Genomic DNA, 17,318 nt, shown 5'->3' with positions numbered 1-17,318 from the left:
ATACAATGCAGGCTGGTAGATGTCACAACCAGCAATGACCTGTCTGTTTGGAGAAGAGTCTATGACCGCTGTAGCCATAAAAAAGCAAAGTCTCCAGTGTTAAGAAAAGGAGATCACATCAGGATTTCTAAAATTAAAGGGGTTTTTGAGAAAGGTTATGAACAGAACTACACCACAGAATTGTTTATAGTGGACCGAGTCATCAGAAAAGCTAAACGGCCTGCTAAAAGACTACATGCTAAAAGACTACATGGGTGAGCCAGTTCTCAGGAGCTTCTATCATGAAGAATTACAGAAAGTTAAAGCAGGAAAGGACAAACTGTACAGGACTGAAAAAATTCTAGCTACAAAAGGCTGTGTTAAAGTAAAACGACATTTAGTGAAGTGGGTAGGGTGGCCTGCCAAGTTCAATAGTTGGGTGCCTGCTTCAGACCTCCGCAATGGGTGACAGGGGTTTTTACATTACGCTCCCTAGTAACGCCAGCAAGAAGGAGTTTCCACAGAACGCTAGCTCAGACTTCACCATCCAACTAGCCAGGCCGCTGGATCTTCCCGGGGAGTGGGAAGTGGGGCTCTCGGAGATACAGTACCCGTGCACATGGGACACCATCACGACAGACACCCGCTTTCAATATAGCAAGGGGTTAAAGAAATTGACCTTCTACTTACGAAAGGGGTATTACTCCAGCATAACCGATTTGTTGCACGATATGAATGAAATCACCAGCACCCAGAAGGCTCTAGAGGAGACAACCCTGCTTTATGACTCTGTTACTAGAAATATTCGGTTTATGAGTCCTAACAATGCATTCACCTTTTCTGCCAGGGCAGAATTAGCACACATATTAGGACTCCTTCCTGACACACAGCCACAAACGTTGTCTTACCCATCAAGCATAGCTGGCGGGGTCAAAACTCTGTTTGTTCATGATACACCCAGCAAAGGTTTCCCTTTCCCTGCAGACATAACAGGGGGGTTCAACACTCTGTTTGTTTATACAGACATTGTAGAGTATCAGATCGTGGGAGATCACCATGTACCCCTTTTGCGAAGTATCACCGTGAAGGGGCTGAACGGTGAATGTGTTAACATTGTTTATGACAAACCACATTACATCTCTGTCAGCAAGCACCATATTGATACAATCACGGTCCAGATATAGATGGACCAGGACAAATGTGTGCCATTCCATTTTGGCAAGGTTATTGTGAAGCTACACTTTCGCCCCAGAAGAGGACTACAACTTTAAGGGAAAAGAAAAAATGCTAATTCTGAAAACTTATGGCGACCCCGCCCTTTACAAGAACTATTACAGGGCCCAAGCTGGAAGCACCCTTTCTGGCTTCATGAGGGCCCTGGTCATTTATGGGGCAGGAATTGGGGGTATATTTAGGATCCTTTTCAGGAAAGCTGTACCTCTTTTGAGACGAGGTCTGGAAATCATTAAGCCACACATCAAAACAGCAGCATGAGGCATTGCTAAAGATGTGGTGGGGCACGCCTCCCAGGCAGTTCTGAACAAGATGGATCATGCATCTTCCTCACAAGGGGGGTCAGGCCAGATGTATATCAAAATAAAATGAAAAGCATCATGTGTGCAGCTATCAGGACCACCCCAACCTCTTAAAAAAAAAGGGGTGAGCCTGAAAAAGCCTCAGAAGCTTCGAAGGCATCCTAAAGGGAAGAGGAAATGTGCTCCCGGTTACATCTTTTAAGTCATAATGGCTTTTATACACTGCAGCTCTGAAGAATGCATGAAATCGGAACTGGACCTTTTCCAAATTGCACCAAAACAAACAAGTATTGAGAGAAGCATATATGTTGAGGTGACACCGCTTACCGCACTGACAGACATGGCACCTCTGGACTTTTTCATTGCTGGGGCTGGAGATTTTTACCTGGATTTGAATAACATGCTTTTATGTGTGTGTTGTAAAATTGTCAAGGAGGATGGAACCAACTTGGCACAGGATTCTGCTGTGGTGTTAGTGAACTACCCGATAGCAGCCATGTTTAGTCAGGTGGATGTTACCCTGGGAGACCACCTTGTCAGTCAGAGCAGTAGCACCTACCCCTTCCGGGCTTTCATTGAAGCGATGATGAATTACAGTGAGGCCACTCTATCTACACAGTTTTCAGCGGGGTTATTTTATAAGGATGCCCCAGGGTTCCATGTGATAACGACTTTAGATGGAGCGAATGATGGCTTTGTAGACAGAGCCACCTTTACATCTGAAAGTCGGAAGGTGGACCTATTGGGACACCTACACACAGATTTTATGTTTTTTTTAAAAAAACTGCTTTTAAATGATGTAGATGTTAAAATTAAACTAACGCGTAACAAGGACACATTCTGTCTGATGGCTGGGGGAGCTAACCCCCGCTACAGGTTGCAAATCTTGTCTGCATCCCTCTTTATCAAGAAATGTTCCCTGAACCCCGCTGTGCGGTTAGCACATGCGGAGGCGTTGCTCACAGCCAATGCAAAATACCCGGTGGACCGTGTGAGTATGAAAGTGTTCAGTATCCCCGCTGGAAGTCGTGTCTGCAACCAGGAAAATTTGTAATTAGGACAGTTGCCAAAAACTGTCATCATTGGTTTTGTGGATAACGATGCATTTAGTGGGTCATATACCAAAAACCCCTTTAATTTCAAGCATTATGACATTAACTTTGCCTGCCTCTATATGGATAGTACTCCAGTCCCCATGAAGCCTTACCAGCCAGATTTTGCAGCGCGTAATTATATCCGTGAGTATATGGGCTTGGTACAGGTCACAGGCAAGCATCTAGAAGACAGACCCCTGCTCATTAATAGGGAAGAATATGGGAAAGGCTACACACTGTTTGCATTTGATCTAACGCCTGACCAAGAATGCGGGGGCCACTATTCCCTGATTAAAACAGGGAATCTGAGGGCTGAAATACGTTTTGCCAGACCGCTTCAACTGACCATCAACATGATTGTGTATGCGGTATTTGACAATCTCATCAAGATAAACCACAGGAGGGATGTACTGTTCAACTATATGTAATATGGATAGCATACAGTTAACACGCGTACTGTCTGCAAGCCCCTGCACCCGAAAGACCTTCTATGGAGTTTTCCCTAGTGACTGATTACCTAGAAAGAGACTGTTACAAAGACCTGTGGGTCTTGTAGTGAACACACCCCCACAACCTCCCAGGAGAGCACTGGTTAGCCATCTATCTGACAGAGGACAACCAGGGAGAGTTTTTTTATTCTTATGGACTCCCCCCAAATCACCCACGGTTTCCCAAAGTGGTAATGATTTTTTTAAGAAAAAATGCCTCTAAGACAGTCTTTCAACCCCAACAGCTCCAAGCTCCTGTGACCTGTGGCTACCACTGTTTGTTCTTTCTACAGCAGAGGGGTAGGGGTTTAACATTTAAGCAGATTCAAGAATTGTATTCTGGGGATTTAGAAAGAAATGACCAGATGGTTGCACTGTATGTTAAGAAAAAGAAATGCATGCCCAGACATGCCCCAAATTGTTTTCAAAACACACAAGGGTGTGGATCTTGTACTGATTTTCACAGAACAATAAAGTAAGCCTTGAGGCTTTTAAAAAAGTATATGTGTGTGTGTGCTTGTGTCATCCTTACCTGCAAAGCAGCAACTACCAGCCTGTAAAATATATTTCAGAGAAAAATTTTATTTGACACTTTTGCATGTTTTAATGTATATATGTAACAGGTTACAACTGGAGCCAGTGAGTTCTCACGGGTATTTTAGAAGTCCTGGGTGTAGGAGTTAAGGGTAGAGGGCTAGCTGCAGGGGTAGGATTCTTCACATGCTCCAAAAACTCCCTACTGGTGTGGTTTCCTGCAACAGAGGTAGGGACATTTAACTCTGCCAAACCGCTCATGAACAGATCCCAGCCTTTAGGGAAGCGTTTGGAACGCAGTGCATGAACTTGAGTGAATGCTTTGATCAGGTCCACCATGTTGGAACCCTCAACAGTGGTCCCCTTATAGACAAAACACCCCCTCTCATCTCACGCTGTAACTGCAGCATTCTGCCTCAACTTGTTTAACAAAATCTTTGCCGAGTTCCTAGAGCGCACAGGCAGAGTGTCCAAGATCTCCTGAAAGGAGGGGTCAGAGTTATGTGGAGCTTCAGCAACTGGCATCTCAGGCTGTGGTAGAAACAGGTTTAGTCTTCCCTTTTCGGTATCACCCAGTCTCACATGTGTTAAATATTTTTGAAGTAGGCCCTCATAAAGTTTAGCCTTTTCATATTCTGTTAAGTCAGACCTCTGAAGAACACCTTGCATTTCAGTGTCTAAAGCGTAGATTGTAGCAGCTCTGATGTTTTCCTCCTTAGGAGGAGGGTTCCCTTTTAGCAGATCTAACTGGTGTCTGGGGACCAAGTACATCTTTTCCGCATACTCCATTATTGTTTGGTTAAAAGGCTTATAATCAAAGGAACTGCAATGCCTAACAGCAGTGCAAGAAACCCTCCAGACTGTTTGAGCAAAAGCTTCTTCTTTCTCAGAGATACGTGCTTGTTACTCAGTTTTTTAATTAATCCACTTTTTTTTCTTAGCACACGCATTTGGTGTAGAGACAATGGAATATTTCCTTTTAAGGTGTTCGGGGCAATCTCGGATATGGCTGATATTAAATCATCAGAAGCTGCACATAGTATGGCCTTCCTCTGATGTGGTGAGGCCTTAATAAGGAGTTTTAAGCGGGCGAGGTTTCTCTTCACGCGGGTAGACATGTCTCAGTGCAGAGGGTTAACGCGAATACCTGTGAGAGCATCAGGGTGTCCCCCTTTGTATCCCCCCTTTGGTTTTTTCTTGATGTATACGACAGGCCAGTCAGGAGGGAAAAGACCCGTTCTGACCCTATAATCCTCAGGAGTTCTAGGGTTTAAATCCACAACTAAGTAACCATAAGGTTCCCGTGTGGCATCGTGGTAGGCCTCTGTGAAATACTTAACATTCCCGGGAAAAATCTGGCATGCCAAATTAGTGATCTGTAATTTATCCCTCGGGTTTTTAAAGAGCACCATATACTTGGCGTTAAGGCTGATGGTACGTGCAGATTTCCCTTTGTAGAAAACATTCTGTGTGATGAGAAAAACGCTCAGATTCCTGTGGTGAACAAACTCCGTGAAAGCGCGTTCAATTTGCTGACTGTCAGATGAAGCACTCATCATGTCATCCAGAACAAGAAAGCAGATTTTATTTGGGGGTAACAAGTCATCATCATCAATTTTCTCAGGCATACCTTCTACAAACGTTATCATAGGGTATTTACAGAGCATTTGTTTGTACAATGGCTGCCAAAAAGAGTAACACCACACGATTTTTTCAGGCATCACAGATAGCACACTGTGTGCATTGTCCAGCATTTTTTTAAGAAAAAAAGTCTTACCACAATTGCTAGGCCCTGCAAGGATAGCAGAGAAGGGGTGTTGCCAGCGAGCATCCATTTTTAATACCCTTATGGTATAGTCTTAAAATTCTCAATGATGATGCGCTTATCAAATACTACTCTCTGTGTTTTCCTCAAAAGCCGTGTTTCTATCTGCCATCTCTTCTTATTTCTAACTATGCCATTCTACTCTACCACGATCTCACATGCCGGATTCTGGTCCGAAACGTAGGCAAAAACCAGATTTTTCAGACTGTCAAAATTAATTTTTTGACAGCTAGAAACACTCAGAGTAATCCTTGACTTTTATACACAATCCTCCCCCTGACAGCTTGTAGCCATAAGATTTAGGACCTGTGCTCACAAACTATGTTATGTACTGGTCTGCCAGCAGTTCGTTTGTCAGCTCCCCTAAAAAGTTTCCAAGGGGTGGATTGTACTCCCCCTCACAAGACACATAGATCACAGAATCTGTGTCATGGTACAGGCATCATTCCTCCAGCTTCTCCATGATAGAGTACAAATGCAGGTGTGCATATGCGGTTGTAAAACACGCCAGAAAAACATTTGTGTTACCTGGCGGAACTATACATTCTTTTGCATCTTTCCAAGACACACAGCATGTATCATTATCAAGGAATTCACACATAGAGACCTCATAGCTATCTGAAAAGAGGTATTGGAAAAGCTCATCAGGTTTTTTCACTATGGACGTCCTAGGGAGTTTTGTCCTCTGAGCAAATTTCCCACACAGGGGATTTAAGAAAAGCTTGGCTATTTGGCATTTAGCAGGGTTTGCTCCAATCATTTCGGGGCATAAACACACACCTTCTTTCTTATAATACTCAGCAATGTATTTCTCTCTGTCCTCCCTGCTAACATACTCTGCAGGGTAGCCAGAAGCCTCCTGCTTCTGCCTGAGAAACGTTTTGACGTACTCTGAAAAGAGACTGTCAGACCTCCTTTCAAAATGCCAAACCTCATAGATCTGTGCCACCCTGTACCCTTTAGCGACAGCAACTTCCAATTCTACAGTGCATCATGTACCCACCAGCGCCCTTTCCTCATCATTGTGGTTACAGTGCTCCAGCTGTTGTGAGTCTGCACAGAGACTGCACAGTGGAAACATGAGCTTCCCGTTCACCTTGACAGGTAGGATGGGGGAAAAGAGACTGTGTGGTGGGTAAACCTTCACCTTGGCAATTCCAAAATACTCAGAGAGTGGCCTAAAATCATCATAAATTACTTCAGGGTGTCCTATAGGAAACTGGCGATTTCGCATAATAAAAGGATAGAGAGAGGTAAAATCCAAGTAATGAATCTGTTCTCCCTGCTTCACCTCATAATACAGACGCACACAACCTGTCCTGCCCCCAAACAACGCATCTCTAGGTTCCAGAGGTTCTGGAAACCCCCGCTGCTTCAGAAAATCTATCACCTTCTGATCTATCACCTTGACCATGTCACTCCACTCATGTTCCTATATACAGCGGACTTCAAATCCCAATCGTTTCAAGACATCTGCTTTCCTCTCACTAGCATTGTAGAGAAAACCATAGGTTTCCGACAACATAGGGCGTTGTCTGTGTGCTGAATAACAGGTTAGACACCTGTGATAAAAACAGCCGTTAAGTTCAAAAGCACATTTCTTTCCCCCATTACAGAATAGCCATCTAAATAATATGCCTTAACACCCCCTGAGGCCTCCTGAAGCTCTGAGGAATATCGACCTTAAAATCACCCCCTTTCAGAGCATGCTGAATATGTATGTTTTCCCTGTGGGCTATGTATTCCAACCATTGAATGGACATAGTTGAGAATCTTTTGCACTGATGATGGTAATTATCTGGTGCAGGTATGGCGATCTCTTTACCCTTCAGATACTTGTAACGGTACATTCTTAAGCACACACTAGCAAGTGTAGGGTATTGGAAGGGGTCGATATCCACCAGCACCCTGACAGTTTTCTTCCCCTTAGGTTTATCAACTACATCCCATGTCATCTCAACCAATTCATGTCTATATTTTGTACAGGCCTGCATCAGGATGTCTACATCTTTCTGACAGTAATAGGCCAATTCCTTCTGCATGTCAAACGTCTTTGATTTGTTTTCCTCATACCACTTCATGAATTCTTCCCTATCTGCAGGCTTCATAGCGTCCACACCATAGTACACGGGTTCTGGCATATTGCCAATATACCTCTCATTTTCTTTTTTATTAAAAAAATGTGGGAAATAACCCTTACAACCCTGAAAACCCATAGCTTTGGGGAGCTTTGCTAGCGCCATGGGTAGATGGCATTTGGAATCTATAAATTTTATGTCATTATTTTTAACTGTTATACATAGTAGTCCCCCGTCCCCCCGTGTGAGCAGCTCTACATCGAGGCCTTCTTTGATTAGCTCTCTCAGGATGAGGATCCCGTCATAGCTCCTCGAATTATGTGCCAGAAATTTGCAGCCCATAAAGTTACTGTCTGATGTAAATTTTAATACAAATTCATTCAAACATGTGTCCCCCCTAAATTCCCAACATCCCCCTTGGGGTTCCCACTTTCTCCAGCCTTTCTGTTTCTCTTGATATGTTTTAACAGGCTCCACAGTCTCCCCTTCAAATGCCCTGGCATAAATATAGTTTGGGACATGGACCCCATCCTCCTGCCTGCATTCGCAGTCATAAAACACATATTTTACTGATAGCTCGGGGTACTGTAAATGTGGAATGTAACACGTGTGTTCTTCCCCAGGGCAAAGGTACTCATAGCATACACGACACTGTTTTCCCCTACAGGGGCGTTCATCTTCATGATCCGCCTCGACATAACGGAAGCACTTATCACATAGTTCACGTGGGATGCATTCTACACGTCCCATTGCAGAAAGCTTCTTATGCCTTCCTAGACAGCCTTGTCTAGCCCCTGGTGGCGCAGTGGTAAAACTGCCGCCCTGTAACCAGAAGGTTACAAGTTCGATCCTGACCAGGGGCTCAAGGTTGACTCAGCCTTCCATCCTTCCGAGGTCGGTAAAATGAGTACCCAGAATGTTGGGGGCAATATGCTAAATCATTGTAAACCGCTTAGAGAGCTCCGGCTATAGAGCGGTATATAAATGTAAGTGCTATTGCTATTGCTATTGCTATTGTGATCTACACTGCATCCTGCATTTGGGGCATCTGATTATTTGCCCTACATGTTTTACACACCTGGTGTCCAAACAGCGGTGGCACCTCATCAAACAGTCATGACTGTGTGTATAGGGCGTGTAACAGACATAACAAAATTTTCTGGACCCGAAAAAACCTTTGATGTTCTCAACCCCATAATAGTGAGCATCATGAAGTAACAGAAAACAGGTTTTGAGGTATTTCTGTTCAGGAGTTTTTAAAATACTCCATCCTGAAGTTTCCCATTGCACAACCACAATATTGACCTTCATATGTGTCTCTATGGTTTTCACGTCTGCAAAAGACACTTCTTTTTGCTCACTCCACCCAAGATCCCTGTACAGCTTTTTTGCCCCTTCTTTTATCTGTGTAGCAGTAGCTCTCACATCTAGAACAGCCATGAGACTCTCTGCAAAGCAGAGTGCAGTCTTCTTCTTCTTATTATTATTATTATTATTATTATTATTACATTTATATCCCGCTCTTCCTCCAAGGAGCCCAGAGCAGTGTACTACATACTTGAGTTTCTCTTTCACAACAACCCTGTGAAGTAGGTTAGGCTGAGAGAGAAGTGACTGGCCCAGAGTCACCCAGCTAGTATCATGGCTGAATGGGGATTTGAACTTGGGTCTCCCCGGTCCTAGTCCAGCACTCTAACCACTATACCACGGTGGCTCTGTATTAGGCATGGGGACATCTATCAGATGCAGCCTCTTTTTCTGTATAATGCTGTTATAGGGTATTGGTTTTATATGCCTGCGACCCACTCCCCGTGGGGGTGTAATGACAATCATAGCCAATGTTAATATACCATCAGCTAAAAATTGAGCATAACTTTGAAGCAGGTTAGATATAGCACTTAAGAATGTTTCAGCATTCAGAGGCCCTGCAAGTCTCCTTGCAGAGTAAAGGGGATTTGAAATCCCTGGCGCTCGCAATCTGAGCTGTACAAAGTCCCCTGGTTCTATATGGTTGTTTATATTGTCCAGAACCCTTTGAATAGCAGAATACATCCCAAATAGTGCATCATGAAAGGAGTGTACTCTGTCCAAATTCACAAACTTGAATTCATAATACATTTCAACCCCATTAAAGCGTGCATAGTTCCTATTATAACGTTGAATAAACTGTAGATCCACGGGTGGGTGTTCTTCAGGAATGCCTGCTGATTCTTCAGAAGAGAATGATTGGGAACCCCCTGCAGGGTCAACATCGAATGCCATACCTCCTCGAGAGGCTCCATTCTGGGTAGCACACTCTTCGGGGCTGACATTCGGGTCAACATCAGAGGCCATACCTACTCAAGAGGCTCCATGCTGGGTAGCACACTCTTCGGTGTCAGCATTCTGAGGACCGGGGCCACTATGTGACTCTTCTGATGGTTCAAATTCATCTGAAGAATCAGAAGCATTCCTATGCCCTCCTTGCTGGTTGCTAGATGCATCCCCTCCCCCCACCTGTATGCAGACAGGGTATGGTTGGTCTTTTTTAGTTCTTTCTACAAAATCACACATTGTGCTTCCACATCTTATTAGAGTTTGTAGCTGCTGTGAAATATCCCTAACAAAGTCCTTTTCTTTTTGAATGATGCATTTTGCTTGCTCAAGATGTTGCTCAGCTTCTGTCATGCGTTCTACAGCCTCTGCCCTAGACCTTATTAATGTCTGTATGTATTCTGTAGCCCGCAACATGCTGGCCAAGAACTCATTAGCACGGAGATTCAGCGCTTGGTCATCACGGTTCATGTTCTGAAACAGATAGATCAGAGGCAGGGGGGGATCACCAGTAAAAACCCCACTGCTAGTGGGTTTTTGAACACGCAAACGTGTGTGTGTGTGTGTGTGTGTGTGTGTGTGTGTGTGTGTGTGTGTGTGTGTTGTGCCTTGTAGGGGGGTGGGGGGTAGACTTACCAGACTCCTGAATGGGTCCTCTGGTTGTCTTGTAGTTTTGCCAGCTACTATGGCTTCCGTGTCAGCAGTCATTGGGTGGTAGAGGGTCATCTTTAGGAATCCACGCAGACAAGGGGTCCTCCCCAACATGGCACAAAGGTGTGTGTGCTTGATGTATGAACGTGATGTATGAACGTGTGTGTGCTTGATGTATGAACGTGATTGTGTCATGCGGTGCAGAAATGGCTTACCCGCATGGTACAAACATGTGTGTTACTGAAGTATGTTGCTGTTTGTGTCATGCAGTGTGGAAATGGCTTACCAGGTTCCAGGATGGCCCTTCTGGGTTTTTTGTAGGGTGGCTGCACCTCCACGTTGGAGCCTCTAGGTGTCTTGTGTCTGGGTTGTTGCTGTTCTTGGAATTCCGCATCTGCAGACAAGGGAATCATATGTCTTTATTAATAAAATGACCCACAGAGTAAATAAAAACTATACATAAATAAAATAAAGAGTCAAATAAAGAGCGTCTCTCTGAGCTGACGGCGGCGGCAGCAGCAATCAGCCGCGCAAGGGGTCCTTGCTTCTTTTGCCTTGGTTAGCAAATGTGGGCGGGTGCAGGACGACGGACCCAAGTGGGGTGTGGGACGGAACCGGCCTCCACTTGGGACAGAAGCAGAAGTGGTTTCTCTTCTCCTAGGGGTAGAAAGAAGCCCGAAAGAGGCCTGGCAGGCGTAGCAGGTCTTATTCTAAATTGTCTTCGGCGAGGTGGATGGCCCTCACCCCACCCCACCCCGGCCGACCCTCCTCTTCCTACTCCTCCTCCTCCTCCTCCTCCATCCAACCGACTACAAGTCCCAGCAGCAACAGCTCTGGCTGGGCAGGCTGAGAGAGGCGTCCGCGGAATTTGCTTCCCGGTGGAACTCGTCGCTCACAGCTTCGTTGCTCTGACTGCACCGTGGGACTGGGGACTCGTGGATGGGGGGTGCTTAGGACAGAGTCGCTGGCTGAGCCATGGCCCAGCCCCTGCTTCGAAAAACGCTGTCTCGGCTGCGAGGCAAGGAGCGCCCGAAGGAACTTTTCAAATGGCTTCTCCATAGGAATCCTGCAAAGTGCCTATCAAGACCGTGTCAGGAGTTACTCTGGTATTTTCTTATCTCTGTAGTTAGTGGAGTAAAATCCCGGTGTGAATGATAATAATGACGACAATCTAGTTAGAATCCTCTCTGTGTATGTAATATTACAATATAGAATACTATAACTGTATAATTAGAATTATCTGGTGTGCATTTTATGCAGCTTTTTTTTTTTTTTTTTTTGCTGGAAATCCAAGTCAACCACTGACAAAAAGTGATGGTATGGGGAGAGGCAATAATATATTTCGATTGCAGTATTTTAAAGTTAAATTTTACCATTCTTATTTTTGTGCAAAATGGTTCTTCCGATTATTAGATGTTCCGGAGTACATCCCTGCATAACAACACTAGATTACTTTGCAGGGTACTAATGGTATGTTTCCCAGAGTATGGGAAACACTTCTATCGGGCAGCTGCGATATAGGAAGATGCTGAAAGGCATCATCTCATACTGCACGGGAGGAGGCAATAGTAAACCCCTCCTGTATTCTACCAAAGAAAACCACAGGGCTTTCGTGTTATCTTTACCTTGCAACTAGTTGGGATAGTTAGCAGAGACATCGGGCCAGAGGAAGGAGAGGTAAGCGGTGACGGCGGGGGGGAGGCCCATTTAAGAATCTTGTCTCAGGGCCCACTCCAACCTAGTTATGCCCCTGGAGGCCGATCTAAGCCCCCACATGGACTCTCTACACCCTAACAGCTTGATAGATATTGAGAACTTTTTCACATCCGTGATGGCTGCAGAATTTGCAGATGGAAAAATCAATTAGGGTAGATTTTTAACAATATTTCTGTTTGGCGGTTTGCTTACAAAAAGTCTTACAAAACGTCTATGTCCTTCAGTGAACCAGCAAATCATGGGCAGGATGGCCCTTTTTATTACAGATTACTTTGTGAGGAATGGCTGGATTGACCATGTGTGCTGGGTGAGCTTATTTAATTTAATCAATTTACAGGATTGTGAGTTGTGCATGCATGACCCTGTTTATTAATTTATGTATTTATTTGTTGCAGGAGAGCTGTTTTGCAGATAACAGAAACTGCCCGTGGAATACTAGATTTCTACAGATCTTGAGGCATACATTAAAAATGCTATATATAATACTGCCTGTGTAAATATGTGCTTTAAGAATTAAAAAAAAATTAAAATAAAAAATGTCAGTGTTTTCATTTTAAAGACACCCTGTGGATAAGATTCAAAAGCAGGCCTCCCAATCCCTATCACATGGCCCCCAGAGAAAAATTAAGAAATTACTAAACTAGCAAACAAGACACCAGTTATAAATTAATACTTTCCAGGTTTGTTTATGGGTGTTTTTTTAAAAAACAAGCTAAAAAATGGGGTGCTAGTCATACCTTAGTCTTCTTTCTCTGCAGGCTCCTGCTTGTTGGAGTTTTTCAGGGTGAAAGAGGGAGACTTCCCGCTTCACACTAATTTTATCAATGTGAGTTCTGTGTCCACATGGTCGTGCAAGGCCTTTCTGATTGGCTGTCCTCATGCATGCTGATTAGGGGTGTAGCAAAGATTCATGCTAACTGATGGGGTTATCTCCCCACAGCTTGAGGGACATTATCTGATGAACTCATCTGCCTCCTCTTGTTGGACCCCACCCTACCACAGCACCCTCGGGGCAGGCCCCACTCCCTTGTAAAATAAGGCTGTAATAGGCTATCCCCAGCAAAATAAAACAGTCATTTATTTAGAGTCAAGGCCATTTTTTTATTTATGAAATGATACATAATAAAATAGCATTTTAATAAACAAACAAAAGCAATTTGTAATTCTTTAGCATACCACTAGAGGGCAGCAGTGTACAATAGTACATTCAGACTTTTGCGAGGGAATTTATACAGATACCTCTGGAACAAGAAACTGTCTGTACTCTCTTTTTTCGAGGACACAGTTCACAAAAGAGAGCATTCTGGAATCCTTCTGTTGTGGGATAGCTTCTAACACAACCTGCGGATCATCAGAATCCTTAACCCTGCTGATGAGGTTTAGAGTCTGATTCACGGTATCACTCGTCAGCATTAACATTTTCAAGCTGTAACCAATTGTAATAATTATGTGGAGCACTGCTTTCACACACATCCTTGAAGACAATATTCTAATAAATCTGGAAATATTTCTTTCAGTCCAAGTAACACATTCATGTGAGTCTTGCCCCCCTGCTTGAACCATACACCCGTAGCATGAATCATGCATGTAATTCTTCAGACAGTATTTTAGAATTCCATATACCCCCGCTCTGACAAGCCCTTTCATAGCAGACCGCCTTTTCCTTGCTGGTATGTAATCTGAATCATTCACTTGTAGTCCTAGGAAATTCTGCATAGTAACATGGCTGGGTTGAAGCCTTCTCACTGCAGGAGGATTCTGTAGGAGGGGAAGGTATGCTGTTATTACTATTTCTTTCTATCTTTCTTTTAAAAGAGATATTCCCACCCCTAAATTCTCCATACGCACCCTGATATGCATGTTCCCTGGCTCTGTATGGTTCCACATTGCTAGAGGCTGTGTGTCAAGGCATCGGGCCTCACCCTCCTGGGAAACATAAAAGAACACAGTTTTTAAGTTGCAGCCCTGGGGAACTCTCTCATACTCCCAAGCCTATAATACCTACAGTCCTTATTTACCTGGTCTCAAAAAGATTCTACCGCTGCAGCATCCAAGATTCCCTGCCAGATTTCATAAACTTGTTGGTCTTCTTCTTCAGGACACTTGGCTGGCGGGAGTTTCTCATCATCAGAGCTTGTGCTAATATACCGCTTTCTCGGGCTAGGCTTTACAATTGTTTCTTGTACAATAACTTCCAAGGATCTCTCTGGGGAACCCATGGTCGCTCAAACAGTGAGTCTGCAAAAACAATGTGGCTCAGAGAGACACGGACTATTCCTACAGAATCAGGATGGCCAGGCGTGTTCGTAGAGGGATCACTTGACAATGTTTCACCCAATAAAGTTACACAAAATGGCCGCCTGACCATTATCACACCTGCACACTCAGGCCTTTCTGGAGCCTGAAACCTGTTCCTATTGGTCCAGGCTGGCTAGGCGTGTTCGTAGAGGGGTCACTTGACCCCGTTTCACCCAATAAAGTTACACAAAATGGCCACCCGGTCATTATCATGCCTCCGCACACGGCCCTTTCCAGGGTCTGAAACCTGTTCCCAATGGTCCAGGGTGGCTAGGCGTGTCCGTAGAGGGGTCACATGCCCACCTTCGGGACATGTCTGGACATATTTTGGGGTTTGAGTGGAAGGTGGGGCCAAACTTCCGGGGTGAGGGTGTACCCCTACTTCAGACCCTTTCTGGCCACGTGGGGGTCTCCTTTGGCCCTTTCGATGATGTATTTCCACTGATGCATATCCGGTGACATATTTCCAGTGACGTCAGCACATTTTGACAGCTGTACGCCCCGCCCCCTGTGATGTCACTATGATGTCATCCTCCAGCCACGTGCATTTGTTTGTAAACAAAAGCACATGGCTTTTGACAGCAGGTATATCTCTATACTACTGGTGCCTTTGCACGGCTTAGGCTAGTGCGCCAGCTGTGTCCCTTTCTCAAGAAGGCAGATCTGGCCACGGTTATCCATGCCTTAGTCCCATGGATTACTGTAACGCGCTCTACGTGGGGCTGCCCTTGAAGAATATCTGGAAACTGCAGCTAGTACAAAACGCTGCAGCTAGGGTTTTATCCAGAGCTGCCCGTTGGGAGCACATCACACCCATTCTGAAAGGGTTGCACTGGCTGCCAGTTCGTTTCAGGGTCCAATTCAAGGTGCTGGTTTTGACTTTTAAAGCCCTGAATGGTTTGGGCCCGGGGTATTTGAGGGACCGCCTGCTCCCAAGGGTTGCTGCCCGCTTGACGAGGACATCTGAGGGGTCCCTGCTCCGGGTGCCGACAATGAGAGAGGCCCGGCTGTTGTGCACTCAGGACAGGGCCTTCTCTGTTGCTGCCCCCAGACTTTGGAATGCTCTCCCAGTGGCCAATAGCTTTTTGGACTCCATCACGGCTTTTAGAAAGCTTGTTAAAACTTGGCTTTTTATCCAGGCTTTTACATAATTGTTTTTACTGCTGCTTCTGTGTGTTTTAACCTGCTGTATTGTTTTTATGCTTGTATTTTATAGATTTTAAATTTGGTTTGTTTTTATATTTTTTAGCTTAATATTTTTATTGTCTTTTTATTGTATGTTTTAACTTTTGTAAACCGCCTTAGGGTTGTCTTTTAACGAAAGGCGGTATATAAATGCAACAATAAATAAATAAATAATATTAAATAGTGTCATAGCAGTAGAGAAGGGATGACCAGTGTCTTGACCCTCTAGCCCTCTGACTCACTAGTCTGTCTTCCTGTGTCATTGAGACAAGAGACAGCGCAAAGTCCTTCACTTCCAACACCCCCTCTCAATGTCTCGTTACTCTGTTCATGAGATTCATTTCTCTCTCAGCTTTTCAAAGCAGGTTCTTGGTGGTGGCTTAGTGAGTAGATCTGCAAGCATTTCATTTGTTGGGCAGTAGATCAGCTTGATTAGGCCATCCTTTTGAAGACTTAACAGAGTTCTTACTGTGGTGTGTTTGACCACTGGTGCAAAGGTTTTATCATAATCTTCTCCATATTTTGTGAATATCCTTTCGCTACTAATCTGGCTTTATAGCGCTGAATCTCACCATCAGCATCATGTTTGAGTTTGAAAACCCATTTGCAGCCTATAACTTTCCTCCCTTGAGGTAACTTAGTAAGAGTCCAGGTTTTGTTTTTCTGTAGAGCCTCAAGCTATTCAGTTGCAGCTTGTTTCCACTTCTGGGCTTCTGGTTGTGGTAGCTGGGATATTTCCTCCCATGATGAGGGTTCTGGTTGTTCTGCCGTGCTTGCGAGGTAGGACAGTCTTGGGGCTGGAACACCTCTGGTTGAGTGCGTTGAGTGCCTCACCTCACCCTCTGTGGTCCCTTCCATTATCTCAGGTGTGTCTGGTGGATCGCTGGGGGTCTCTGTGTCGAGCGTGGTTGGATCTGGATCTGCTGTCTCCTCTTCCTCAATTCCGCTGAGATCAGGAAGCATAATCCAATCGTCAGGGTGTTTGGTCTGCTTCGGTGTAGGCCCCCTCTGAAGACGTAGCTTTTTCATTCTCATCAAAATACACCGATCTGCTTATGGTTATCTTGTTGGTGTCAGGATCCAGAATTCTGTAGCTTCTGGATTGTGCTGAGTAACCTACAAAAATCCCTCTTGTGGCCCTAGCCCCTAACTTAGTCCTTTTGCCCTTTGGGATGTATGAGTAAGCCATGCTTCCAAAGACACGGAAATGTGTCATGGACGGCTTTGACCATGCCAAAGTTCATATGGTATTGTTCCTACAGGCTTTGTGTGCATTCTGTTGTGTATGTATGTAGCAGTCATGATGCCTTCTCCCCAGAGCTTCTGTGGGAGGTGTGCGTCAGCAAGCATGCATCTTAGCATGTCCAGGAGGCTTCTATTCTTTCTTTCTGAGACTCCATTTTGGGATAGATTGTAAGCTACCATGGTTTGATGCATGATTCCATGTTCTCTCAGGAACTGCTGTGTGGCACTGGACATATATTCTCCTCCATTGTCTGTGCGCAGGATCTTTGGTTTCTGCTCAAATTTGTTGCTTGCCATGGCCACATAGTCCTGGAGTTTCTCAAGCATCTGTGATTTCTCCTTTAGTAGAAAGACAACCGAATATCATGAGAAATAGT

At 44.6% G+C, this 17,318-nt stretch overlaps 1 protein-coding gene across 1 annotated transcript in view; it reads right to left on the bottom strand.

The window, feature by feature from the left end:
- Positions 1-9,867, bottom strand: part of LOC128343971 (L-amino-acid oxidase-like) — a gene marked incomplete at its 3' end in the record, with an annotated part of 31,939 nt that extends 22,072 nt beyond the window's left edge. Inside the window, exon 1 of the mRNA XM_053293409.1 lies at positions 9,798-9,867. Coding sequence (XP_053149384.1) covers positions 9,798-9,867 — 70 coding nt within the window. The remainder of the gene's footprint in view (positions 1-9,797) is intronic.
- Positions 9,868-17,318: the final 7,451 nt, after the last annotated feature.

Source organism: Hemicordylus capensis, chromosome 2, assembly GCF_027244095.1.
Source record: "Hemicordylus capensis ecotype Gifberg chromosome 2, rHemCap1.1.pri, whole genome shotgun sequence".
Classification (NCBI taxonomy): domain Eukaryota; kingdom Metazoa; phylum Chordata; class Lepidosauria; order Squamata; family Cordylidae; genus Hemicordylus; species Hemicordylus capensis.
The sequence above is the reverse complement of the archived record's forward strand: the minus strand, read 5'-3'. Positions and strand labels throughout refer to the sequence as shown.